The 27,642-nt window shown below is 37.8% G+C and overlaps 3 protein-coding genes across 4 annotated transcripts; 1 reads left to right on the top strand and 2 right to left on the bottom strand.

Moving 5' to 3' along the window:
* Window positions 1–164: 164 nt before the first annotated feature.
* On the bottom strand, window positions 165–9,805 carry LOC110042980 (long-chain fatty acid transport protein 4-like). Of its 2 annotated transcripts, XM_020748369.2 has the most exons (7): window positions 9,297–9,805; window positions 8,414–8,805; window positions 7,533–7,691; window positions 6,873–6,942; window positions 6,309–6,507; window positions 4,769–5,141; window positions 165–4,392 (listed from the first exon to the last, which is right to left on the bottom strand). In XM_020748369.2, exons 1-7 carry the CDS (start codon window positions 9,458–9,460, stop codon window positions 3,827–3,829), a joined length of 1,923 nt encoding a protein of 640 aa, XP_020604028.1. In that variant the 5' UTR covers window positions 9,461–9,805; the 3' UTR covers window positions 165–3,826. The 2 variants fall into 2 exon arrangements, with proteins under 2 accessions (XP_020604028.1, XP_020604027.1); XM_020748368.2 differs by lacking the exon at window positions 9,297–9,805 and having other exon boundaries at window positions 8,414–9,278.
* A 1,202-nt stretch (window positions 9,806–11,007) lies between these two features.
* Window positions 11,008–15,769, bottom strand: LOC110043003 (thioredoxin-like protein 4B). Its single transcript, XM_020748393.2, has 3 exons — window positions 15,609–15,769; window positions 14,542–14,693; window positions 11,008–11,820 (listed from the first exon to the last, which is right to left on the bottom strand). Exons 1-3 carry the CDS (start codon window positions 15,738–15,740, stop codon window positions 11,655–11,657), a joined length of 450 nt encoding a protein of 149 aa, XP_020604052.1. The 5' UTR covers window positions 15,741–15,769; the 3' UTR covers window positions 11,008–11,654.
* A 59-nt stretch (window positions 15,770–15,828) lies between these two features.
* On the top strand, window positions 15,829–27,629 carry LOC110043002 (exonuclease mut-7 homolog). The gene is made up of 20 exons (XM_020748392.2): window positions 15,829–16,064; window positions 16,684–17,501; window positions 17,626–17,679; window positions 18,099–18,145; window positions 18,605–18,700; window positions 19,000–19,097; window positions 19,303–19,376; window positions 19,839–19,877; window positions 19,993–20,144; window positions 20,808–21,003; window positions 21,246–21,313; window positions 21,893–22,029; window positions 22,236–22,345; window positions 23,003–23,201; window positions 23,966–24,095; window positions 24,527–24,569; window positions 25,183–25,341; window positions 25,868–25,921; window positions 26,284–26,412; window positions 26,696–27,629. Exons 1-20 carry the CDS (start codon window positions 15,950–15,952, stop codon window positions 27,005–27,007), a joined length of 3,030 nt encoding a protein of 1,009 aa, XP_020604051.2. The 5' UTR covers window positions 15,829–15,949; the 3' UTR covers window positions 27,008–27,629.
* Window positions 27,630–27,642: the final 13 nt, after the last annotated feature.

Genomic DNA, 27,642 nt, shown 5'->3' with positions numbered 1-27,642 from the left:
TGATAATCATTCATTAATCTTTACCCCTATTGAACTTGAACTAGTTTATGTGGAGAGTGCTATATTAAAAGCAAAGTGATGTATATATTTTTGCGAATGTACGTTGTATTTTCTTCCAAAGAGAAAATTATGGGTTGTTTTAGTTCAAACAATATCAGTCAATCTTTTCCTTATCTTTTATTGCAGAAAAATGCAAATAGACCATATTTGTATTCTCGGTCTTGGACTGGAACTAGCTTGCGACTGAGGCTAATGCAGGGAGTATTCTCAAATGCAAATGACATTTTTCTCTTTTTAATGATATTCCCTGCATGAGCTTCCACTGCAACCTAGTTCCAGTTCGATTCCGAGAATATGAATAAATAAATAAATAAATAAAGCAAAAATGCTATTATCAAAACAGACACTACAAGTTGCTAAGCAGCAAGGCAGATCCTCATGATGCCATACTGGAGTGATGTTATAGCCCTTTTCATGGTTAACTTTTCTCATTAGCATAGCAATATAATCTAGCGTGTATGAGAGGCAATTTTGGGCTATTTTGTAGTTTCAGTCCGAAATTGCCTCGCATCCATGTAATGCAAATAAGAAAAGTTAACAGTAAAAAGGGCTATTTTCAGAGCACTTGAGTGCTTGTAATATTTTCCCATTGCATTATAAGAATTGGAAACACAACATAATCCTTTTGAAGTGCTCTCGTTCAGACCCCAAAATCCTAGTCTATGAGTAGTACCTCTTTCTTCATGCAGTTCTTTGGGCAATAAATGAGAAAAAATGTGATATGTATTTGGAAAAATGGCTAGCTCCAATTTTTGTGCTGCCAGTTTTTCATCTTCATTTTGTTTGCTCCTTGCTCATAAAGGGTGGTAAAGGGGGGGGGGGGTATAGATCATGTTTCACGGAAAATAAAGCAGCCCTTTCACAATTCACGAAAAATACAACATTGGCATTTCACGCTTCACGGAAAATAAAAGAGAACGTTTTGGAAAATCACGGTTCACGGTGACTATGGAAATCATGATTCACGAGGAAAAAAATGGCTATTTCACATTTCACAGGAAATAAAAAGGGCCGATCACGGGTCACGAAAATACCCTTTACCACCCTCCTCATAGAGCTAGAGGAAGAGGGACTGAACGATATTATTGTAGAATACCCAAAATGAAGTGCATAAGGAAAGGGATTTCCTCTGCATGTAATGTAATCATGTAATTGATAGTGTATGGTATTCATAATTTTCTGCTTCACACTTAATTGCTACAGCAGAGAAATAGCTGCAGTAAAATTAGTTTATACATATAGAAGAAAAAAGAAATATTTCAAGGACTGCCCTTAAACTTCTTATTACTGAAACACTGCTTTTGTTAACATATGAAATATTTTATTCATACTTCTTTTCACCTGTCCCTATCTCCAATCTCTCTTTAAACTTGTGAAAAAAACCCTTCCAAAATTTACATGCAATACCACCATAATATATTTACATCAATAGGACATGTAAAATCAAATGTAAAAGTTTCACTTCAGCTGTTTGCCTAGCTTTCTTCTTCTACCCCACATTCACATTCTTCACTGTTACTATGTGTTTACTGAAACCAGGGTCACCTAGACAATGAAAACCAATCAGATGGCAGAACTGAAACAATAGATTCCAATATTTTCAAATCCAGCCAATCAAATTTCTGGTACAAAACGATGAAATATCAACTTGTTTGTTGCGATGCTCGTAACCATGGTGTCTGTTAATTAATACCAGCTCAAACCGTTGGAACTTTCGTATTAGAAAATATTGTTACTCTACTTTAGATTTTTACATTTGACATGAGCGTGATAAACTCATTAGATTGACCGTTTTCCACTGTGAACGTACAGCCACACAAAATATCTTTTCGGTTGTTGCTTAAAATCGTAGAATGATAGATTTTGACACTTTTTTACAAAATAAATTTCATCCCCATTGTCTGTGTGTGTTTCTGTTTTTACACAGCTTTCGTTTGTCATTAATGCAGCCGACCATGAAATCCACCTTGCACTTTCTTGAAAAAACTATCACCTTCACTGATTCAGCAGCTGTACATTTCGGAGTTTGAACTCCGTTTCTGGGTTATCAGTGCATTGAAATAACATCTTCATCGAAATAAAATGAGTTTTTTCCTTGTTGTACTATCAAAACCTCAGTGTGTAAAATCACTCAGGCAAAAATGAGAGATGGTGCCATAAGAGCCTTCCCTACTCAGAGACCATTTGATCATGAAGGGTTTCTTTTAAACAGCCATGACATTTGAACCCTACACCACACACTCTGGCAATATATATTTACAAGTGACACTCTTACAAGCTTTTCTATTCATGTATTTTCTAAACCAACCAACTACCCCATAGAAAGTGCAGCATTTAATTCAATTCAAGAATGCGAAAGTACTTAAACGGTTCGAGCTTGACAATTTTGATAAGCGAAACCGTAGTCGCGTAAGCATCACAACGAACAAGTTGAGATTTCATTGTTTTGACCAGACATTTGATTGGCTGGATTCGAAAATGTTGGAATCTAATGTTTTAGTTCTGCCATCTGATTGAGTTTCATTGTCTGGGTCAGGCCCCAGTTTCAGTAAACCCACTGTAACAGAGAGGCAAAGAAATTCAAGAAAAATCACTTCTCAAACTGGTATTCAGCCCAAGTTCAAAGCCAGAGAGATTCAGGTGTCGCTAAGATCACATTGACATTGACTTAAAGCCTGTAACTTGGCTTGTTAGCTTGTATAACAATCTGACTATGTGAAAGCAAGCACTATTTTTCCAAAGGAAGGGAGAAAGCTGGCGTAGCTAATGGTGTGAGTGGAGAAATGAAACTACCCCAGAATCTGGATGATGCTAAATTCTGCAAAACCTTTTGTGCAAGCAAATGACTGATTGCTTTTGATCTGGTTTACAAGTTCCTGATATATGGAACTGTATTTTGATGATGCATTTCTTCTGTAGAATTTATAAAAATGAAACCTTTGTCAACTTACTTTCACAAAATTCAACGCTCTTTTTTTCCATTTTGTCTTCTTGAAATTGCGAAAGTAAACCCTTGCAAAATATCAATTGCCTAGCAAACATTGCAAAATTAAGTACGAATAAAAGAATAAGAAGGAAAAAATGTTTTGCATTTTGTCAAATATAAATTGGTAAAGGCTGCTTAAAAATTGTTTGAAATTTACACTAAAACCTAAAATTCTATTGCCAGCATTACTATTTCTCTTTGATAGTAACTGTAAGTGGACTGTGATTGACAAATTTTAACCTCTCATGGAACCCAATAAATCTTCGCGTTTTGTATATATTGCATTGCATTGTAACACAGTACAGAGCTAGCCACTTCCTGCCCACTCCAATTTAAATGTTGACCTTTCTCCATAGAGATATAATGAACAATGTTTTTCTGGGTCTGTACTGTAAAATATGGAACCTAATTAGGGCTGTCAATAAGGGCCATTAAACCCATAACATCTGCTACGGCTGAGCATGTTTGATAGACCTTTGATGCTACAGTTGAACTTGCCTACAGTTGATACAATTCACTCAAAAGGTAACAAGTTTGTTACAGGTGTGAAGATCACGGCTACAGGTGACTCAAAACTTAATGTCAACCCTGCTAATTTCTTCCTTTTGATTTATTACCCACACCCTTCATGCTTGAGCTAAAAACTGACGGAAAAAACTTGGCTTATATCTAAAAGTAAAGCAAAAGGTATTTGAGATTAAATAATTATTCTTCAATACAGTTCATATTATTCCATTTCACTACTCAAAGCACACAGCAATGTGAAGTGTAAATCCAACCCTACATTCTGATTTCCCCACAGATGATTTTAGCATACTTGTCTTCATCTAGATCAAGATACTGCCTAACTTTAGCATCGTAATAAAGCAGTTTATCTTTCACTGCTCCTAAATCAAAACCTTCTTGTCTCAATTTGGTTTTCTGAAGCTTAAACGTTCCTGTAACACTAACACTGTCTACTATTCTAAGGAACATGGGATGTGCATAACTTGGCAACAGCTTTTTCAAATCCTGGACTAGCAGAGTCAAATCAATACCCTTGTCGTCTGGATCAACAATAGCTGCCATGCCAGCCCTTCCTTCAGTGCCCGGAACTTTGACACCATATACAACCACATCTCGCAGGCCGAGAATCTTGCTCATAGTTGCCTCCACTTCAGCTGTTGACACATTCTCTCCATGCCATCGGAATGTGTCTCCAATGCGATCATGAAAATAAACATAACCATATTCATCTTTGATGAGGAGGTCACCTGTTAAGAAGTATGAATCCCCTTTCTTGAAAATGTCATGGCCAATTTTCTTTGATGTTTCCTCTTTGTTTACATATCCATCAAAGTTATTATCTACGGAAGAGAGAGCACAATATTCAGAACAAAAGTCATATCCTCATACAGAAAAGCACTTTATACCATTCTTTCCTGAGAGAAGGGGTACGTGGCCTTATAATGGTTCAGTGTTCCACATTTGAGTGCTGGCTGGGGTCACTCTGTTGTGTTCTTGAGAAAAACACTTAACTCCCATTTTGCATCTCTCTGCCTAGGAGTATGTGTAAAGGGATGGAGGCACTTGCAATGAATTAGACAGTACATGTATCTCATCCAGGGGGAGTAACAGGGGAAAAGTTATCGGTTAAACACAAAATAGTTTTGATATGCTTGTATGTCCAGTTATCATGTTCTATTGATTTTATAATGTCACAAGCATGAGATGCTTTGTTACCTTTTGCAATCCTTCCAACCACAAGGCCAGGCTCGCCTGCTTTTGCTGGGATTGCCAGTCCATTTTCATCTCGAAGTAACTCACCAGTCACAGGGTGGACTCTGATAAAATAGTAGGGAAGCAGCTTTGGTATGATAATTGACACAAAACCACAAGCACCTGGGGTGTTGTCTATGTTGAAAAATGCTACATTTCCTTCAGTTGAGCCATAAAATTCTCCAATGTTGTTGATGTCAAAGCGTGATTGGAAGTCATTCCATATTTGTGGTCTTAATCCATTTCCCATTGCAATACGGACTGAATGTTGTTTCTCAGCAGGGCAATGAGGCTGAGACAACAGATAACGACAGAGCTCTCCAATGTACTGAACTACCTGTGAGAGAAGAACTGCTGTCATATTTCAAGTATCTAGAGGTTTTTATCCAATATTAATAGTAACATATAGGCCACAAATAGAGAATCATGCCAGTGATTCGCACATTACTGTAGAATTCCAAAAGTAATGGCCCCCCCAAAATAAAGGCTCCCTGAAAGTAATGTTAATTTTTTTCCCTTTCTAATGAACCCCGAAAGTAATGGTGCCCCTAAAAGTAACGGCCGATCCATAGAAGTCACTAAAACAGAAACTCTTTGTTCTCAAGCACAATCTGGATGGAGCAGTCTGACTGCAGGGCCAAACAACTTGAAGAGTTACTAGTGATTTTATTCCAAACTTAACTGAATTTTTCTTGACACTATGATTTCTGAGCTGTATTTGTCTGAAAGCAGAGTAAAATGATACACTGTAGTGTAATCAGTTGTACCGCAATATAATGTGACATAATAGTTTCGCCCTACAGTAATAACATTTGGGGCCACTTTCATTAGAACAGTCTGCTTTGTTTATGTGGGTAGTTAAGAACACACATAAATGGAACTTTTAATTTCATGTATTTATATGCATCCCCTTTGCCTGAAATAATGGTCACTGTACAAACGATTTTTAACCATCGAAAAGTAATGGCTACGCGGAAGTAACGGCTACCCAGAAGTAACGGCTACCTGAACGTAGCAGCCCCTTTTGCCAGCAAAATCTGGATGTAACAGGGGCTGTTACTTAATTCGGAATTCTACGGTATTGTATAAGCAAAACTTGGACCAGGCCATTTAGCAACCATCGCAATCTCAAATTAATCAAGGCATTCCTCTGTAAATTTTCAAAGGTAAATTTTTGTTTTGTTAACAGCAAGCATCACCAGCAGCTGGAGCCTCTGCTTGATATTCAAAAGCCCTGATGAAAATGACAGTGGTCACTTCACACACTTTTTATCCATTTCAACCTGGTTTGATGACAGTTGAAAAAGTTGATCAACCAATAATGTTCTTTTTCCCAAAAGAACACAAGAAAACAAAAAACGCAACCCAACCAACCTAAAAAGGATTGATTCCAAAAGAACACAACCTTACAAAAAGTATTGTGTGGATACAAGTCTAGATTTCTTTCTCAGGATTATAAATTTAATACTCTTACCTATTTACAGCATTTAATATACACACATACCGTTGCCTTATGCTCAGCACATTCTTCCCAAAATTTGCTGGCAGAGAACTTTCGTCTCAAGATTAAAGTGTTTCCTCTGAGAAAACAAGTCCCGACTCCAATGCCTCCACCAGCAGTATGATACAAAGGTAAAGTACAGTATATGATGTCTTCAGGGGTGATGGCGTACAATATAGGTACTGTTCCAAATCTGAAGAACCTTTAGAAATAATATTAAACAAAAATCTCCTTAAATGCATGCCGTACAGTGCAATATACATGTAAAAGAGTACATATTTCTTTAGAGAGGAAGCCACATCAAGCCTTGTTAGTTTTCATGCAGCTTCTCTGTCTAAGATGAGTTGCTTTTGCAGTAAGGAGGAAAATTATTTCAGGAATTTTATATTGAAATCTTTATTGTCAGGTAATTATCAATTTAAAGGAGGTTACCAATTCTAAAGGGGAAAAGGCCTCATTCACCATTAATTACATGTACCATAGTCAAGGCCCTCAGAAAATGTGCATTATGTTTTAAGTTATTTCTTGAAAAAGGACGACTGTGCAAAGTATTCAAGCTCTCCCAACCTGTAATGAGTAATAATAGCTCCCTTAGGATATCCAGTTGTTCCTGACGTGTAGATATACATCAACACATCTATAAGAAAGTATTAAATATCATTTTGAGCTTATGGTGGTCATCTCCAAAGTAGGAGTAACATTTCTATATCTTCTGGAATCTGGATGTCAAATGTTACTTACCTACATGTTAGCACTGATGTAAAAAAGTTTTAGGCTAACATTTCATTAGTAGTTATAAATAGACAACTATCAATCTAGAGATGGCTATAAAAATTTAAATATAACTTGAAAAGAGAAAGTAAAAAAAAATGTTAAATGTTACTTTAAAAAAAGAAATTAAAAACAGAATTCTGGTAGCTGTCAATAGTCAAACGGTATTAGTTAAGGAAGTGCACCATGTTTACTTTTAGAATTTATAGGCCTTATTCTTAGCTGGAATGGGTGAGGAAACAAATAAAATAGCAGTGCTTTTGAAAAAAGCTTGAAGTGGGTGCCTATCATGGTGCAGTACCCACAGGAGAGTAATAGGACATGCCCATTTTAAAAACAACTTCCTTGAAAACTGGTAACGTTACAGCTGGTGATTCACAAAAAATTACCCAACACAACTATGGCAGGTATGGACCTTATACTTAAAACACTGGAAATATACATTCAAACACTTACCATTGGAGGACTGGGTGTCGTTGGCAGGAGGAGGCTTTAAAGAACTTCTCTGCAACTCTTTTACCAAGCTCAAAGCTGAAGATTCCAAACATGGAGAAGTTCCAAAGTGATATAGCTGTAAATCCTCTGGTATCTTAGAGTGAATGTCCCTCACAGCATCTGCATGTATATAGGCGTACGAAGGAATGATGATCGAATTGCCACAGAAAGTTCCAACATTGATAATGTACTATAATAATTCTTGGGGCCAATTAGAACTTATGCCTGGCAGGTCTGTCTCAAGTCTAGTCACTAATCAGTTAAGATAAGTAATGGTAATTGGACTGAGTGGAGTATAATTCAGGGAAGAATCAGGTGAGTAATTTTGAAATTGGATGTGCATGCAGGGCAAGGCTGATTGGAAATTACTCACCTGATTACTCCCTGAATTGTACTCTACTCGGTCAAATTACTAATTAATAGCATCAGTAACAAATTTCGAGTTAAGAACTTCTTTTGGGCGAAAAAAATCAGTAGAGCTTTCATAAGTTGTAAAAACTATAGGTAACAAGATGGAAGCTATTAAAGCTCAATCATGTTATTGACATGTGAACCACATTGGTATCCAACTACAGATATCAAATTTAAAAAAAGTTAACACTGGATATGGTCATACCTGTAATTGGACACCCACATGATCGCATACTGATTTCTTGACAAATGGGTGCAAAGATAATACTCCAGTTGAACTGGGACCTTTGATCTGGATTTTAGTACATTAACCACAAAGCCAGCTAATTAAGCTTATTTAAAACTTTCCAAGGTGTTTTCAACAAGAGATATAAATTTCTTTTTTTTCCTTGGCCGTTGCAACAAGGTGGTATATGAGAAATTATAATTACCTGACAGGTCAGTACCAAAGATTATTGCCTTAACGTCTACTGCAGATATGCAGTGCCACAGGGAATCAAGCCGCAAGTTTGTGTTGATAAGTGCACTTATCACCCCCACTTTGGACAACCCAAGCCATATGCAAATAAATTCTGGACAGGATTCTAGAAAGAGGGCTATTACATCTCCTTTCTTGTAGCCTTGTGACTTGAAGTAATTTGCAATCCTGTTGGAGTAATCTTCTACATCTTGAAATGTCCATGTCTTTTGTTCAAATATGAAGGCTGTCTTCCGTGGGTGTTTGGACAAAGTTTTTCGAAAAATATCAGCCACTGTAACCTTGTCTACACTTTTCGGAAGCTTTCTTACCTCACTTTCAATGGCCCCAACTAGGTAAATTGCCCTGCAAGAAAGATTATTCAAATACGCAAGCTTATAAAGAAGATACCTGCACGCGAGGTGTACGCACACTGAAATGAATGACCGAGAAGATACTGGAGACAAGTTCGCGGGAACATCAGTCATATCCAACATCAATCGTCGAGCTTGCCGGCGATTATCACCCCCCAAAAAATCATTTGAAAAACAGAACATTTGAAATACTACTGGTCTCAGAATGCGGTACAGTGGATGCCCTGCGAATGCAAATTTTAATCCCTCCAAGGAATTTGGCATTAATTACTTGAGAGCTTCAGACATACAAACCACACCAGCTACCCTTTACCCCGGACCTCTGATCTACCCTGCCCTAGACTGGGTTTGTCGAAAGGCGGTTTGTCCTCTTCTTTTGGAGCTGCAGGGTCAAACGATTGGTCCGTTTTCTACTCCGATCAACATAACCTAGGAGAACTTGAACGGTATTCTCCAGTGTTTTATACTTCACACCGTTCTTACCTCAAATCACGTAGAACTGTTCGAAAGAACACCCTAGGAAATGATCTCCCTCCGGAAGCTAAATACGTGCCAAATAATAAAACTGGACCTAAGGCCCATGGAAGTCGTCTGTAGTATACTAGAAATGAAATGCCAGCCACGATTACTGCCCAAGTGTACGCCATATTTTTACGTGCTGGGAGCGTTGAGTGATATGTCTGAAATGGATCACTAGTCTCTTAGAATAGTGTATTGTTTCTGATTTCCTCACTCCAATGAACAAGAGCCTGGGAACGAGATGCAGGGCTTTGCTAATGAATGGGAGAAAGATAAGACGCCACGACCTAGCCATCGTCAAAAGATATACCCTCGTGGCAAGCGTTTCGCGAGAGGTACATTTTGTTTGGCTCCGTCTTGCGCCTAAGTCTATCAAACTCGCAAAAGTTTGAGAGAATTCGAAAAAAAAAAACGGCCTAAACACTAGCCGGCAGGTTGTTCGCCGGCTAAAGGAACTGGTAAGGGAAAAAGAAAAGCACGCTCTCTGTGTTCCCATGTTAGTCCACGTTCTTCAAAACTTCCACTCAAGTTTGTACAACTTGATACGAAACGGGAGAAAATGTTTCTATTTGGGTTGGTGCATATATTAGGCTCTATTTCCGCCGCTCTCTCGACTCCGGTCTACATTCCTCCCCGAGAAGAGCAGTTGCGGGAGGAAAGCCGACTCGTTTCCCGAACAGCGGCTGGTAATCCAGCCCACGTTAGAATATAAGGAACAAGAACACCACTCGTTTACTACGCCTATGAAAATGAGACTGATAATCTTTCCTTGAGCGATCTAAGGCTCTGGTTTCTACAGTTCCAGACACATTGCGCGCGCACTTTTCTTCCCAGACTGTTTCAGGTGGGCGTTGTTTCTCAACAAGAGGAGCTCCCAGAGGCGCATTTTGTCGGTAATAGTGTGGAAAACCAAGGAAGCAAAAGGGTCTGTGGTAAGGTGCGACAATAAATTCTGCTCATAAAATGGCTTACTCTGCCTGCTGCCAATTTCGCAAAAATCGGTTACTACTCTACTCGAGATTCTCCTTGGTAGCCGAAAAACTTTCGGCTTCGCGGGCCTTACGTACTTTAACAAAAAAGAAGGGAGCCTGGGCCTAACTAACTAGTTCAAAGTCATTATGCATAGTTAAATTGGAATTCTTGATCAATAACGATTTCTTAAAACATAAGCAGGCGAATATTAACGTTAAAAGCCGACGTTTCGGCGTCATCGTGACACCATTCTCAAGGCAAAGTGAATAAATAATGCAAAGATTTCATTTATTATTTATTTATTTATTATTCATCCACTTTGCCTTGAGAATGGTGTCACGATGACGTCGAAACGTCGGCTCTTAACGTTAATATTCGCCTGCTTAAATTGGAATTATCATAAAAGTAAGTAGAAGTTTAATAAGTTCATTGTGTTGAGATGGAGTGGCATGAGTGCGGTTTTTGGTGTGATAATTGTTAAAGGTCTCAAATTTTCAAATCTTCAATTTCAAATGGAAAGTTTAAAGAGTGATTGAAAATACACTTTTTTAAATTTATGAAAGTGTAAGCCATTCCATGACTATGATCATGCAAATTAATTTTAGATAAACACCAGTATATAAAGCAATGCAATGCAAGAAAATGTTGAAAAATGTCCAAAAAAAAAATCTACAGGCTTCAACACTTGCCATTTGTTCCATAATTACTACTGATTACAATGATCTTTTATTTTTTTTTAACATGAGTCATCTGCGTGTAGTTCACAAGCATTCTCATCTGTAGTTCACAATATCGTGTTCAGGCGGTTGGCATATATCTAAAAACCCACACGTAATCTTCTTTGGTGGCAGGTCAACAAGAGGAGTAAGACACTGTTTGCCTTCTTACCTCTCTCCTAAGACACAAAACTATCTAAATCTGTCAATAGCTCTATGGAGATTCCTACATTGTCTGACGGAAACATTTACAGCCAACCAGCAAGTAATCTTAGCCTCTATATGGGATTGCTGAAGAGAGGGGGAATTTGAGTGTGCAATCGGAGAGCTTTGTTCACTTAGACTATATGGAAGGCATGGATTCTGTTTGCAAAAAAAAAATATATATATATACATATTGTAATCTTGATCTGTTCACACTCTTGCAATAGCTCAGGGGCTATATATTTTCTTGAAGTCCTAACTGCCCTCACAAGCTTAAGTCTAGTGAGTTAGTTGTGCAGAGAGTTTCACTGTGTATAATGTTTTCAACCAGGTACAAAGCCATTATTTTGTAAACAATAACTGGAGGGATGATGCCACCACTGAAAGACAACAAGTTTCCCTTCAAAGTTGAGTGGCATTTATGCAGCAGTTAAATGTCCTTGTATATGAGGTTGTACTTGGGAACATTCTGTGGATCTATAGGACTTGTCACAATCAGCTTTCCTCTCAGTGCTCCTCTCAGGATCACCTCCACCACGTCAATAAAATCCTGCTTGGTTTTGAAGCTGCCAATAAACTTGGTGTGGTCTGGTGTGCTAAAAAGAAAGAAACTCAAATGAGATGATCTTTGTAATAATGATGACAACAACAACAACAACAACAATAATAATAATAATAATAATAATGATAGTAATTTTATATAGTGCATACTTCTGAACATCCAGTAACGTAGTACAATTTCCTAATAAAATAATAAGTAAATAATTAAACTAATAAATAGATAAAAAGTAAATATTCAAATCATTAAGTTAAGGAATTCCAAGAATATGTTTAAAAAGAAAAGTCTTTAGCTTAGATTGGCCCTAGCGCTGGCCCTTTAGATTGGCCCTGGTTGGATAATGCTATCTACCAGGTAAATCGTTATCCAGTGGATAAGTGCTAACAAAGCAAACCACGCTATCCACTGGATAGCATTATCCACTTTTCCAACAACCCAGGCCAGAGGATTACAGGCCGTCAGTAGTTCCCAGTACTGTAACCTCTGTAAGTGAAGTAGGAAGAATTTACAGGTAATAAAATCCATTCACACACTCACACAAAAACATTTTTTCCTGTTAAATGATGACAGAATATTCCAGTGGAATTTATCACAACAGGTTACAACCAATAACTTATCAGATTACCACACTTTGGAAAATTGTTGCATAATCAGGGCTCAACACTAACTTTTCAACTTACTAGCCTTGTGGCTATTGATAACTTAGATGTTACTAGCCAAAACCTCTTTTACTAGCCAAGCGTCGTGGTTGGCTACCTTATAACATGAAATTTTTGCAACACATTTACTTAGGGATTTGGGGGTGGGCATATTTCGCGATGCTTAAATTTGGTGATTTTGCAAAACTTTTGTATTTTGAATCACTTTAACTTTGCGTTTTTGAGTAACACAAAATTTATTTCATTGGCAATGTTACTTAAACTTGTCTTTGAATTTAGTAAACTGACTTCATCAAAGGTACAATAACGTCAAAAGTAACAAACACACAATGGTGGTACTATATGTCAACAGTAACTTTAATTTTGTGATTTTTTTAAATCGCAAAATTTGCAAAATTGACATGTTGCGAAAATTTCAGGTAGGTCCAATAACAGCAGAATTACTAGCAAGACTTGAAAGCACAACACAAGCGAATAATGTTGGTAATTATACTGTACTTAAACTAGTTCCAAAAAAGTTCCAGTTCCTGAAAGGACTTTCAGGACTCTGTTTTTTTTTTTTTGAGACTTCCTTGGAAAAACATTGAGACCCCAAGACATCACTGTAAAAACTAGCGAGACTTCTTCACAGACAGGCACTGTAGAAATGTTTCAAAAGCAAAACAACTATCTGAACAGTGCTGTAAACTGTCGTTGGCAAAATTCGACTGCTAAAAATGGCTGATTTAAATGTCAAAGGAAATAAATCTTTCTCATCTAATTATTTCTGTAGTGGTAAGTTTGTAAGTATGCATACAATGACAAATCACCCATGTATTGTTACGCTAAGTGAAATGTTATCCCTTTACAGTTCCACACTATTTCGCGCATGAAAAAAATTTCGTAACAAAAAAGAGCATTGATGTGTGCTTTCAGAAAATGCTGTCTTGTTTTGTCAAATATTTCTTTGAACAAAATTAACATGTTCAGCTCCCTAGTTATGTACCACCCAGTGAAAAGTGAGCAAAGTTAAATTTGCTTACATGCTGAACACCACATGCCTGGTACCATGATATCTCCACAATGAAATTCCGACCTTGTTTCCGAGAAAAGTGTAAATTTTGTGTGTCTTCCTTGAAGAAGAAAGAAAGTCGTTCAGCCAATTTCATTTTGTTGACTAGCCAAAGTGGCTAGTGGAAATCAAAAACCTACTAGCCAAAACTAAATTTCTACTGGTCTGTGGTTAGTTGGCTACCGTTAGTGTCAAGCCCTGCATAATGCTGTTCTCCACAAATGTGAAATAAAATAACTTTGTACTGTACAGTGTAATAATAATAGCAGCTGTGAAGATTATAATGTTACAACTGCACAATACTTTTTGACTAGGACATACAGGTCAAAAAGACAGGTGACAGCTACAACAACCTTTCTAATGTGACCACACTTGTGAAAAGGCATCATTTGCAGGTTTTAATGTGGATGGTGGAATCAAACAAAGCTCAAGCCTCACTGTACTGGCCTATTTTGCAAGGCATAGTTAATCATTATACTTGTTTCATGTTTGCTCACTAAGTGAAAGTGACCTCCTGATATCAATAATTCTTGCTTACTTGATCAAATCTAAAAAAAAATATTTGCACTCTAGACCAATATAGATGGGCATGTACTGAACATACATTTGAAATACAGCGCTAAATAAATTTGCAGTTCGTATATATTACATAAACAGAGCCATACAATTGATGTGGCATCAAAAAATCACATGTTGTCATACATTTCAGAGATAAAGATATGCCTTTAAAAATGAGAATATTGTCAGCATATAATTATACAATAAGAAGTTCAGATGTACATTATAAAAATTACCCATGTTTCAAATACATGTCTCAAAACTTCATATACATTTTATGTACATTGTATGTTTTAAGAAAACATCCATACTTACCCCAAGGAGGATTATTGGTTATTCCAATGGGGAGGGGAGTTCAAAACACCAAGAATTTTAAAGGTAGGTAGGAACCAAAATGAGAATTTGCAGAGGGATGGCAGGTTTTAAACCAAAAACCTCTCTGTGGAAGGGTTATGGATATTTTCTGGGACAACAAATTTTTCCACCTTACCCATAGTCAACTTTCATGTGCTGTCCATTGAAGAAAAACACAGTTGCTGGAATCAGAGAGATGTCAAAGTAACGTGTGTAGACTGGCACAGTGTCGACATCCACAATGTATATATCAGCCATACGAGAAACATCATGAGACGTCTTGGCCAACTATTTTGTCAAGGCAAAATAACACATTATAAAATCATTCATGTAAGACTGATTTGCAAATAAAAATGTATTTAAGTATTAAAATGGTCTTCTGATTTATTTGCCTGTATAGAATCAGAAGAGAAACGTAGATCCTATAGTTTAGGCACCAGTTTTATAACTAGTAAAAGATGACATATACCTTGTACCCAGAACAGATTAACCCTTATAACACTATCACTGATTCAAAATTTGAACGTTCTACACTTTCTGGACATTGGATTTTGAGTTGTTCTCATCTTGTGTGCTGTTTCTTTGTATGTAGGATAGTATAAATTGAAGAAATACTATGCATAATTAATGTCAATATGGAAAGGTTTTGCTGCTGCTTGTGAGGAAGTAAGTCAGTAGATAAAACTTAGGACTGTTAAAATTTGCAAGACATGACTGATGAGTCCTGATGTGGGCCATCCATCTGACTAAAGTAAAAAATTAAACTTCACACAATATGTCTTGTTAGTAGAAGTCTACCAGCACTGAATCACAAATACTGTCTCTGATTGGCTACGCTATTCACTATCTATTCTGTTGTAGATAGCGTGTAGCCTAGCAGTGTATGGTGGTTTGCATTTTCAAAGTGTCTGTGAAGAGGATTTAGATAAAGTCTTAGACGAAATTAGTATACTAAAACAATTGCATTATTAGCTTACAATTTCTATGCATGATAGTTGACTCAGGCTGCGCCTTTGTCAACTATTCCGCGATAGAAATCTCGAGCTTATAATTTAACTGCTAAGTATAAGCTTAAATTAGTGTTCATACAATTGAGCTTATATAAAACAGTTCAAAGAGCGTGCATTGAAACAAATATGGCGGTCAACATCAACACGGACATCAAGGATACAGATGAGCTCCCAGAGCTCATTATCTCCTTACAATATCATCCAGCTGTTGGCAAACTGTGTCAGTCTCTCTTCCGAACCTCAGCACAAGAACCTTGTCCTCGCAAGTCTTTATTGCATTATCGACCTCCTTCTTTGTACTCAATTTGCTCAGCACGAAACTCATGATTCCCGAAAGCCCGAGGAAAGGTCACCTTCAACGTCATGTAAGCACATTTACACTGTCCTCGTAGTGAACAGATTAGGACTGGATCGAGTGATGAGGAACGCCTGACGAAAAAGAGCTCATCCATTTTGCGCGACCATTGCTGTTGCTATAATATGACACATATCTTTGACTGATCTGATATTTTCCTGAAAAGAATCGATCTTATCATGATTGTCACTGTTCAGATTGTCGTCTGCTTGCTCAAAGAGGCATTCCAGTCGTTGCTCTTCAGATATCGCGAAGGACATTCAGTCGATCTCGAGGAATTGACCAAAACAAAAGGTGAGCAACTTAAGGTTATTTATTATATAGACCCGAGTGTTTTACTGAAAAATACACCACTCGCAAAATTCATACGAACCACATCCGAGACTCGGGTGGCGTATTTTCCATATCCTCACTAGTGAAGATATCGATGATTTCACTGATATCAAGTTTGTCTCTTAAATTGTACTTAAATTCGTTGGTGTATGATTAAAACATTTTCGGGTTTCCTCGAAAATCTTCGGCAATCTTCGGAAATTTTCGTTAATCTTCGGAAATTTTCAGAAAATGTTTGGCAATGATCGTGTGACCTTTGGACAAGTTTTGAAGAATCTTCGCAAATCTTCGGAAAGTGGTTGCAACTCTCAGAAAATTGTCCAAAACGCTGTCGTCAGTATGTCTATATAATAAAAAGAACATTACATGTTAGCTCGAAGATATGAATTTTATGTTCTCGTGGCAAGAACAATATCTCACGAGTGAGATGTTGTTCTTCCCTCTCAAACATAAAATTCATATCTTCTTGCTGCCGTGTAATTACCTCTATTTATGAACTCAAAGACAGTGCAATTTCAGAATTTCTTCATCACCGCTTTGTAACAGTTTCCTCACTATCTTGTTGTTATGTTTGATACAGGAACTCATGTGGAGAGGAGAGAGCTTATAACAGAGGAATCTGAGCATGATTTGAAACAGAGTCCCACTTTACAAGAATCCGAAATTGTTTCGCATTTGGCAAACCCACAAGGAAATCCTGCTTTCAGTCTGACAGACATGATTTCAGAAGAAGACTGGGATAATGATATTGTGAACCATGCACAAGATGACAGCACTAGATTGCAAACAAACAATATTGCTCCTCACAGCAGTGAGGTAAATTTGCAAGAGAAGAACTTTTTTCTTGGTGTAAACGGTAATAAAGATCTACTTTGTGAAGAAACATCATCAACGTATTCCTCTGATTCAGAAGCTTGCATGGGAAGTACTTCACAGGATCATGAAACAAATTATGCAAGGTCTCTTCATCGTGTGTCACAGAGGGACTGGCTAGATGAACTTGAGTCACTTTATTTTTCAGATATGATCACAGAACTCAAGTTAATTCTCCCAAGAGCCTTTGAAGCCAACAAGAATTGTTTCGACTTTGTTCTCTTTGTCGTCAAATTTGCTGATTTTGATATTCAAGCTGGCAAAAAGTCACTAGCTTATTTGACTCTTGTTGAGTTTGAGGCTTGGTTGAAGTCAAAAACTGAAGGTAGGAGTATTCAGGAAGTACAGAGGTTGGGATATTGGCCTTCTGACAACCACAAGGACCTGGCTTTGGAAGTTGTTGTATCTTCCACATTTTTGCTTTTTGAACCAATAAAAAGGACATTTCAACTTGATTCAGGAGAGAATGGATTCTTGACTAAACATGTGAGATTTTTGATGCATTCCAAGAGAAAATATAAAGAGGTAAGGAAAACATTTTTTCTCCCAGCGAAAAATAATCTTTTCATAATGTTTTAGAGGTTAAGAGTGTATTGTGCTTAAGGTAATCACTTATCAGTTTGCTAAATATTTTTTTCTCTGGTGACAGGCTGCTACTATTGCATACAAGTTAAAACTGCAAAAACACTTTGAAGTAACTGAGGTAACAATTTCTGCTCCTTGTTCACCAATCATGCTTACAGTCTGATAGATTCATTCTGTTACTAGTTGACTGAGTATGCATTTATCTGTTTGGATCCTGGCATTATTAAACTGTTCTCAAGAAGTATGCACTCACTCCTCTTTGGAGCTTACATACAGTATCCCTTAGTTATAAGTATTGCACCACTCATTCTGATAATAATGGACAATGCAATATTGATAAAATGTCTCGACTTGAATTGACCTACGCCCTTGCACTTTAAGTCCAGTTATACATATTTAGTCATTTTATCTGCACGTTGCTCAGCTACTTTAAATTCCAGTGTCAAACCTTGGTCTTGACATAATCCCAAGTGTACTGAGACGAGGCTTACCCTTGCTGTTGCTTCCATGCTATATTTTTCATGTTGATTTCTCTAGATTTTACTGCCTTTGATCATTACGGACAAGTTACAACTAGCAGAGAGGTATGATGAGAGTCTGATGAGCACACAACTAGTACATTGTTAAGTGGCTAAGACTCTCTGAATTTATACATGTAATGTAATCCAGCTTTAAGACTTCCTTAATCCATTTCTTCACATTGATGTCACAGAATCATGTTCCTCCAGAGTGGATTTATTTATTTTGAGTCGCCAATGATTTAAATGATTAAATAATAAATAATTATGTAAATAATTATTTATTAATATTGACCAATTAGCCCAGGGATGTTATTAAAGATAATTATTGATCAAGGTTCTGAATTGTTTAGACTGTACAATTAAATGGAGTTTAAATACATGAGTTCCCATGTCAGGTTCTAATAATTATGTTAGAAAAGTGTGTTCTTGTCCATTCTGATTCAAATGTCCTTGGGATATTGAAGAAATGTTAAACAGCTCTTTGTGTTGTGACTTTTAAATTTTTTATCTGATTTGTTTTAGCTATGTGGCTGGCTGTCCTTCATCTTTACAATTGTTTATGAAGATGATTGATGATTTATGTGCCATGACAGATGATGAACTAGAGCTGGTAGTTGAGTAAGTTTAAATAAGAAAATGTTCAAGGTCAAAACAGCTCCACTTAAAACTGAGCGTGCTTTTTGTAAACCCAGAGCAAAACTGATGTTTTTGTTTTGGGTCCTATTCCCAGGTTTCAAAAGCCATTTTCTCATTCTTTTTGCCCTCTACTTACTTACTGGTTTTTGAGGGAGGAAGTAACTTAGGCCTACTCCCAGTCAAATGACACAGTTGGTGTATCCAACATACTGGTCTCATTGTTTCCTCAGTAGTTTCTTTGATCACACTTTCATTTACACCGTCAATCGAATCTATTTCAGGAAAACTGTGTCACCAGTACCAAAGGATCACAGACTAAAGAACAAGACACTTGTCAAGTTAGGAGAGAGACTGGTGAAGATGTTTCATTTGAAAGCAGGTTCATTAGCTTTTTTTGTGATTTTAAAATAGTAAATGGTTTGAACTCAGGTACATCAGAGCAAAGACTACTTTTGCTCAGGTTGTCAAAATATTTGCCACCAGTCCCAATTGTTCCTTGGGCTACCTTCTCATGTTGTTGTTGTTGTTGTTAATACACACAGTATAAGCATCAAACAATAGATTATTTTTCTCTTTGATTCCAGAGAGTTTTCCCAATATATACAAAGAAAAGAACTTGAATGGATTGAGATATCTCTTGCAAAAGAAATATTCAGAGGTGTGATAAGAGTAAAATATTTAGTTTTAAATTGTTTGAAATTAAATCTTTTACTCATAGATGTTGTAGAGTACACACGATAGGTAAAGTCTGCATACGAGCCAAGTGGCCCATCAGGCCGGGGCTTATCCCGGTTTCTGTAATATGAAGCAACTAGTGATATTTCTACTCCCTATTGGATGGATGCTAGTCCATTTCAGGGTTATCCCCAGCATTAAGTTCACTGGTACCCATTTATACACCTGAGTGGAGAGAGGCACTGTGAGAGTAAAGTGTCTTGCCCAAGAACACAACACAATGTCCCCAGCCAGGGCTTGAACCCAGACCACTTGAACCGGAGATGAGCGCACTAACCATGAGGCCACTGCACCTCCCACTGAGTAAACATGATGTAGAATCAGATGTAATTTTCTTTATTGGAATGTTGACCTTGCTTAACTGCAATTTTCATTTTTTTTGTAGAAGCAACCCCTTAATCAGAAATGGGACAATCTTATTGAGGTATCATAAACTTTATTTTCTTATAACTGAGAGAATCTTCAGTTGCTGACTGACAACAAAACAAATGATACATTAATTTTGTAATGTTATTCTTCTACTCGTATGTTGCCAACAGACTTCTCTTGGGAATAACAAGTGGCTACATTATAAACTGATAGAGAGCTTGGTCGAGTTTGATGATATTGAGGAAGCTGCTAGGTGGACCATGTTTTATTGTCTACCTCTGGAATCAGTTCCCCCTGTGGTCAAACAGCTGATTGACTCCTGGTAAGATAATAATCAGTTCTTTAGTGGCATTAAAACAAGAAATCTTCCTTCACGCACAGAAACCGTATGATGCAGCGTTATAGACTCGCCCCTGTTCTCACTTTCATTGGCTGTTGTTTTGGTGTGGATTTAAATATGCAAAAGATAGCCAATCAATGCTTGGAGAGCTGTGTCATAACTATGGAATATTTTAAGACGAATCTCAGATGTGAGATATATAATAAAGCTAGAACTTGAATGAATACTGAACACAAAGAGGAGCCATAAACTGGTGGTCAATGTTGTTGAACCCAGTTTTGAAGAGACATTCACATATAATTTTCACGATATTTCTCGCGAACTCTTTTTTCCCCCCCTTCTATAGCCGTCGTACTTTTGAAAGTTGTCGTTGGACTTTCTGTAGTCAAGTTGCATGTTGTAATCCATGCTACTGAGCTCATCAGATGTCCAGAGTGTGACTATCAAGACAATAAACATTGCTTTTAGTCTTACAGCAGAATTCCGATATCGCATAGATCAGAATTGACGAGGCACGTCACGGAGAAAATTCGGGCACGATCCGACTACATTAATTTTCACATTGAACAAATTCAGAATCGGAAATTTCTCGAGCACTTTTACAAAGGTTATTAACCCAATTGCTTCCGTTATGTTTGTTTTAAGGCAAGCTACCAATGAAGATTCCGAAGACTGGGAGGCCGAAATGGATGGGAAATCTGAACCCAGGGTGTTTAACAATGAATCTTTTGCACTAAGTTCAACATTTACAAAATTCCATCGGCTCCCGCTGCCTCTTGATAAAATATTCTTGGTAGACAACGCCCAGTCCTTAAGAGAATGTACCAGAGCCCTGTGTGTGGTAAGTTACGTGTTGCGTTCTTTAATGAATTTTACACGGCGGTTTATTTAGCGTGCAAATCAAATTAAGAAAGCTATAGAGTAGCTGACACATCTTGCAAATATCTACATTGAAGGAAACACGCCGGCAAAATAATTAGTCTACTACAGTTCGATTCCTAAAATTTCAACATCTGCTTGACTCCGTGAAAATACTTTATATGCATCTTTCGCTTGTGAGCCCTGTTTCTCATTCTTCTTCAGCCAGGAAATGTGGTAGGATTTGATACTGAGTGGAGGCCAACGATGTGTCGCGCTGGAACAGATGAAAGGTCTGTGAGCATAATACGATTACTCCTGTTATTAAAGTTTGATGTTTATTCTACTTACGCTCGATTAAGATTTACAGCTCAGATGGAGTAAACTGAATCTAAACGCTAATTGAACTTGACGTAATATATCAAACACGAAAGACTGTGTTTGACCAGTTTATAAAAAAAAAATAAAATAAAATAAAAGAGAGTTCAAAACAAGACGCGCACCGAAATATTTTTGACGAACGTTGAGGTGTTTGGAAATGTGGTCAAATACCGTTACGGTCGTGATTCATAATTTCTTTTGTTTAAGTTTGAGAGTGAATTTTTTAGCCAGGGTTCTAAACTAGTCTTACCTCAAACCCGGTGCTGAGTAATGAAATGTCGCGGGAAAAGCGCATCAAGTTTATACCGTTTTAACTTACTTCAGGGTCAGGTCATCTGAAATGCGCATTATCAGTTAACGTCTTTACTCAAACAAAAAGAAACATGTCTTACCAGTTTTTTATCCTTCAAAAGAAGACATTTTTTTTCCCTTGTTGACATGAAGAACGGGAACAAGATTTTTTCACATGTTAATGCATTTTTTTTTTCTAGACTGGCGATCATTCAACTCTCCACTTGGAATGAAGTGTTTATTTTGGATATGATATCACTGACAGACAACGTGAAAGACTCTGAGATGAAACATTTTGCTGAGAATTTCTTTGCTAATCCCCAAGTTCTTAAACTAGGTATACAATTTATTTTTGTCTCTTTTTGAAAGATGGAATTCATACATTTACCGTAATTTTTGCCGTGTTGACCCCACAACCAAGATGGCGTCAGTAACCGAAGAGGGGTCTATTCTTAATTTTAAATACGAACTGGCGAAAAAAATATCTGTCAATATTAGCAGCAATGTTATTTGCTCAGTTTTAAAAATTTCGATTTGTGACAGGTTATGGTGTTGACTCCGACTTTCGTAACCTGGTTTGCTCCTGCCCTGTATACGAACACGCTGTAAAACACTTGGCTCGGTTTGTTGACATCTGTCCACTTAGTAAGCAGGTAAGATAGCGTCTCTCCTTCACAACATTCATTCTCCTTTTTAGAAAACGACAGATTTTGTCATTTCGTCCTGAAAATTTAAGCCGTGGGTTCGCGAAAGAACATTTTGGAATTATGACTTATTTTCTTTTGAGTGCCATGGTTTGCTTTAGCATCGACCACTAGAGAGGAAAATGAAGTTGTTTGTTGTTCAGTTCAGTCGTCAAACAACGAAACTGAATGAGTCAGCTAAATGCGGTTTTCTGTCGTGAAATCAAAATAAGTTATGAGTGCATCTGGCCAATCACAACAAACACACATAACCCAGTCAACCAATGAGAGATCAAAGGAGAAACGCGTAACCGGCAGCAAGCGCACGAAAACGCGTAAAAGCCAGGTTATGATTGTTATGATTGGACTGCAAACAGAGCGTCTATTATTGGGGCTTACGTCATCAGGCTGCCACGTTCAATCATGAATCGCCATTGTTAATAATCTGGTGAGAGAAATCTTTTGAAGGAATTTCCACAATTGGAGGTGAAGATAAGGGTATACGTAGTACGAGGGTTTTAAAAAAATGAAAATACAAAACCAAAAGCAACAACTCATTAATTTTGACAGTGAAACGAAGATTTGTTTTACTCCTAAGTTTCTTATGACACATGTTAATCACAACAGATCCTCAACATACCAAGTGTTCGACAGAAAGTTGGTGCCCGCATGCGCAGCGTATCTGCTAGAGCGCGCGCTTGTATTGAAGAGGAGCGAGGCTTGAGCGAGCTTGTGTTCCTGTGTCTCGGACTGCCGTTGGATAAAACATATCAGATATCAGACTGGGAACGTCGTCCATTAAGTGAGGAGCAACTGGTATATGCCGGTAAGTGTATTTCGTGCTCAGTAGATATTAGAGTGGTTTTCGGTTCAGTGTTAGTAATCAGTCTTACCAATAACACTGGGACCACAGACAATCCTGTGAACCAATCAAAACTAGAACTAAATCAATGTAGAGAAAGTGGCGCGAGATTTTTAAACCAATCAAAGTGTAATAAGACAAAACCAAAGCAAAAAGCTTAAACTGTACGTGCTAAGTTCGAAACCTGCTCAGCTTGGATCTTAGAGCCTTCGGTCTTGCTTTTAACGGCAAGGAGAAATGAGAGTAGGTGGGAATTGTTCATTTGTTAGACAAATGTCTTTGGTTAAACTAACTACAAATATATTATTCGAATTATCATGATGTCAATAATCACATACTAAAGCAGTGCCTACTTCACTCATACAAATACGTTTAAACCAAGGTTTAAAAATCTCTGAGATCGTATTTCGCTAAAAAAAAACTTGCTAATCTGTTGAAAATTACGTCGATTTGTGGCACCTTTCGTAAAGATATTTAGGTTAGCTCACAATCAAGTATTACAGCAACCATGAACATTCGTTTACCTCTGCTGTATGTGATTCTAGACAGCCAATGTCTTTTTCAAGAATAAAATAACAGGGCTACTAGATCTAAAGGTCCCGTGTAGATTCTTTTTGTGGCCTTATACACTGCAATAAATAATATGCTTCGCGGCGTACTCGTAAGATGCAGCAATTCTTTTAAACCAAAACACTGAAGTTGTACTTTTTTGTTTTCTCTCTATTCAGCTTTGGATGCTTACTGCTTGCTTGAAGTGTATGATGTGCTCAAACAGTGGGTCGTCGAGTCGAGGCTACGAATCAACATGGAGCCCGCACTCATCGTCGCTTGGTTACAACCAAAGAAGGAGAAACCGCGGTATGATGTTACCACGGTTACGTCTTGAACGATGAAATCGGATTACGAACAGTACTCCCCACGAACCTTAACAACTAGCTTTGTCTCGCGTGCGGCAATCTGGTTCCACGTGCCCTTGTTTTGAGTTTAGATTGTTCAGATTCGGATATGACGAAGTTTCCTGACAGAATTTTCATTGGGTCCGGTGTACATCTCTAGAGCTTATAACCACCAACCCCCTCCCCTCCTTAACCCACAAATGGCAGTTGTAATTAAGGGGCTCAGTGCTCTTACGCTGGTGTTGGATGTAACCTCAAGGTGATCAGTGCCAAAGCGGAGTGCTCGCTAGTCCCAATGACATTCAACAAGCCGTTCTGTACAGTAGTTCATCAGAGACATTATTACATTTATTTAGTAGCACTAAACTGACGCCAGTTTCTGTGTTGTTTCAGACGCAGTAGACAGAAGAATCCGAAGCCAGGTACACGTTCCAATGTAAGTGCAGCGGATGAGAAAACGCTTGCCTCATATGTAGACGATATCATAGGAATCAAAGCGAATGGTTCTTAAAAAACGTATTGGAAAAAAAAGTCGTTTCACCCAACCGTTGTAAGCAGCTACATACAGTTATTGGCAATTTTTCTCAAGCTGTCGAGGACTTGATTCTAGAATAGGCCATTTCCGAGTTGCATTTTGCCCCTGTGTTGAAAACAAGTCCTCGTGCGAAACCATTTATATGTGAATGTGTCCCCCCTACAGGTTCATCATGAACCTGAGTTTGATTTACATGAAAGGTTTTCATGTAAATCAAACTCATTTTCATATAAAATGTTTTGCAAGAGCACTCTTTTTGACACAGAGGCAGAAGGTAACTCGGAAATGGTCTATGGTCCAGCTGCCAGGTCATCCTTTTCATTCTTTATTTGTTCATCGTTACGAAGGTAAAAATCGTTTTCAAAAAATGTCCACTTTGGAAAGAGTTTCCGAAATGATGCGTTTTGGACGAGAGTGCATGACCACATTGTAGGGGTTTTCTGTCTTTCGTGAAAGCTACAGCACTGTTTTTCGTGACGTGTGTTTTTCCATTTAACCTTTCTTCCCTCCACAGGATCTGCTTCCTCCAGCGAGGAAAAGAGAACCCATTCCTCCTCAATCACTGAGGGTCGTGGTCGATACAATGCTGCAGGGCCTGGGTCAGCATTTGAGATGCTGCGGAGTGGACGTGGCTATTTTGGATAACAACGGTGACCATGCCAGAGCAGCTGAGGTAAATCATTTACCCTAGTGATCAGCATGTTACTTCTCCTCGACATATCAATACACGATTAGGCATGCTTACAGGAGAACACAGAAAATGATCTCTAGGAAGTAAATGAAGTTGTTTTTTTGTATCAAAGTACTAATATATTTTTTGTGAAATTTTAAAGTCTTGTCAGAATGTTGATTCCGGCATACCCGTCAGTCCTCTCTAATATAGGAGGCGGCGTGACCGAGTGGTTAGGGCGTCGGACTTGAAATCTGGAGGTTACGGGCTCAAGTCCCTCTCTGCCCACTTTTTAGCTGGAGTTGTTCCTCGGTAGACCCTAGCTCAACTCCTCGGTCATGCTTGTCAATAGCCAACTGGTCTGTCTCCCGCCTTAAGCCTATTACGTAGTCAATATATTAGTTTTTTTCAGTTTAAGTGTCACGCCAGTGAATTAGCCAGATGTTGGTAAGCGTATAACCACCATGAACAACATTTGAACATTATTTTTGGAACATTTTTGAATATTCAGTGTTGTCTCTGTCATCAGATCGCTATAAACGAGAACAGAATCATACTGACGACTGGTTTACCCTATGAACAGGTACAGTATGTTAGGTTTAACTGAACTGGAGTTTTATATCATCGGTGAGGTCACAGATGGCCGTAACTTGAAAAAATTGGCTATAATTTTCAAGTTTGACTTTCGTTATCCACCTTTTATCTTCATCAGTCGCCACCTGACGATCTTGTAATTTTCGGTTAATTAGTTTTGCTTTGTTTTTCTTCATTTTCTTCCTTAGAAACCAGAATTTTGATGTTCCATTAGTTTGAAACATGACTTAAAATATCGTGAGAAGGCAAGGGAGTAAGGAAGGCAAGAGAGCTTCGAGGAGCTGTTCTCCATTAACGGTGAATTATCTGTTGAAGAAGAAGTCACTGATTCCACGTTTGTTTGTTTTTCAGTTGCGTTCCCTGGTGCCCGAAGGAATGTGCGTCTGTGTTCCATGTATGAAGATAAGACAACAAGTGTTGGCTTTGAAGAAATATTTCAACGTGCAAGTGAAGAAACAAGATATCTTCAGTCGCTGTCAGGTAAACGTTTTCACTTATTGCCGATTTCTTAAATGTCACGAAAAGGATCTTTGAGCAGCTTGCAACTTAAGCAGAGTTTTTCAGTTTTAAATCTTTCGGATATACATCATGCGGAGTTATTTTTAGGAAGGGTATGTAATTTTTTTAGGATTTATGGTGATTATTCGCAGAGCCCAGAACTGAAAACCGCCTCGTCGAGTCATTGCGTCGTTAAATACTGTACAGTTCAAGGCTATTATCTAGGAAATGTAGTTTCAAAATACGTTTGTGCAATTTGTTGTAGGTGTGCAATGGGACTGACTTCGTACACGTACACCAGGACCATATGAGAATGGCTATGGGCATCTTTCATGGTCGTTTTCAGGCCCCTTTACCTGGCTACGAACCTGAGCATTGTCCGGTTAACCTTATGAACCTCACCTTACCTGGCGGCGTGCCTCTAAAGTTAGGACCGTTACCCGAAGAAGTGGCGGACAGTGCTGATGTGTTCTTCTGTTGTTCCTCTTGCGGTAAAGTATTCTGGGAAGGAGGACATCATAAAAGAATTTCTACACAGTTTTCCTACCTTCTGGACAGTTCGTCTCACTTCCGTTGAACTGTATTTATCATGAATTCATTGGGAAGAAATCTCGCGATTAAGAGATACCATTAAATTCATTATGATGTAGACAAGTAAAGATCACTGAAATGAATCTGAGCGAAACTCATAGTACACACTAGTGCAACCATTATTAATACAGGGAATGGTTAAGAAGCCCGGTAAACATCAAAGAAGCAAACAAACAGGCTAAGATTTACGTTGGAAGGTCCCTAACCCTGTACATCTTTTGTTTTATGCTCACAGTTAGTTGTATGAGCACTCGTAACCACCTTTTGTATTTTGCCAGGTTCCAAAATAGCCCACAAAAACAAAGACCTTTACTGGGTTTCATAGCCATTTCCCTCTATTAACTACGCTGTCACGAATCTTTTCGAGTCATAGATTAATGTGTTTCTTTGTTTTCGTCCACGTTTGATTAATAGCGTTCACGTTTCATATTAGGACTGTTAGTGCAGTGTCGCCGTTTTCTTTGATATATATATATATATATATATATATATATATATATATATATATATATATATATATATATATATATATATATATATATGAGCGCGAAGAACTGTATGCTTCTTTTTTAGTGTAAGCAGAATAAATGAATCTTAATTACCAGCTGTGCAGTGTCTTCA

Source organism: Orbicella faveolata, unplaced genomic scaffold (genome assembly GCF_042242905.1).
Source record: "Orbicella faveolata isolate gen_17 unplaced genomic scaffold, um_ofav_v1 contig_36, whole genome shotgun sequence".
Lineage (NCBI taxonomy): Eukaryota > Metazoa > Cnidaria > Anthozoa > Scleractinia > Merulinidae > Orbicella > Orbicella faveolata.
Note: the sequence above shows the minus strand (reverse complement) of the source record. Positions and strands in the feature narration are given on the sequence as shown.

Bases quoted from the DNA above. Each gene is read 5' to 3' on its own strand.
- LOC110042980 (XM_020748368.2), bottom strand. From the start codon at position 9,077: ATGCCAAATTCCTTGGAGGGATTAAAATTTGCATTCGCAGGGCATCCA. The intron at 7,692-8,413 runs GTAATTATAATT...ATATACATGCAG, and splicing joins CTTTGGTACTGACCTGTCAG to ATGCTGTGAGGGACATTCAC. The intron at 6,508-6,872 runs GTTGGGAGAGCT...TTATTTCTAAAG, and splicing joins GCTATTATTACTCATTACAG to GTTCTTCAGATTTGGAACAG.
- LOC110043003 (XM_020748393.2), bottom strand. From the start codon at position 15,740: ATGAGTTTCGTGCTGAGCAAATTGAGTACAAAGAAGGAGGTCGATAAT. The intron at 14,694-15,608 runs GTAAGGAGATAA...TTGACAAAATAG, and splicing joins GCCAACAGCTGGATGATATT to TTGGCCAAGACGTCTCATGA. The intron at 11,821-14,541 runs GTAAGGTGGAAA...CTTTCTTTTTAG, and splicing joins CACATGAAAGTTGACTATGG to CACACCAGACCACACCAAGT.
- LOC110043002 (XM_020748392.2), top strand. From the start codon at position 15,950: ATGATTGTCACTGTTCAGATTGTCGTCTGCTTGCTCAAAGAGGCATTC. The intron at 18,701-18,999 runs GTAAGTTTAAAT...AATCTATTTCAG, and splicing joins GAACTAGAGCTGGTAGTTGA to GAAAACTGTGTCACCAGTAC. The intron at 19,377-19,838 runs GTGTGATAAGAG...TTTTTTTTGTAG, and splicing joins TGCAAAAGAAATATTCAGAG to AAGCAACCCCTTAATCAGAA.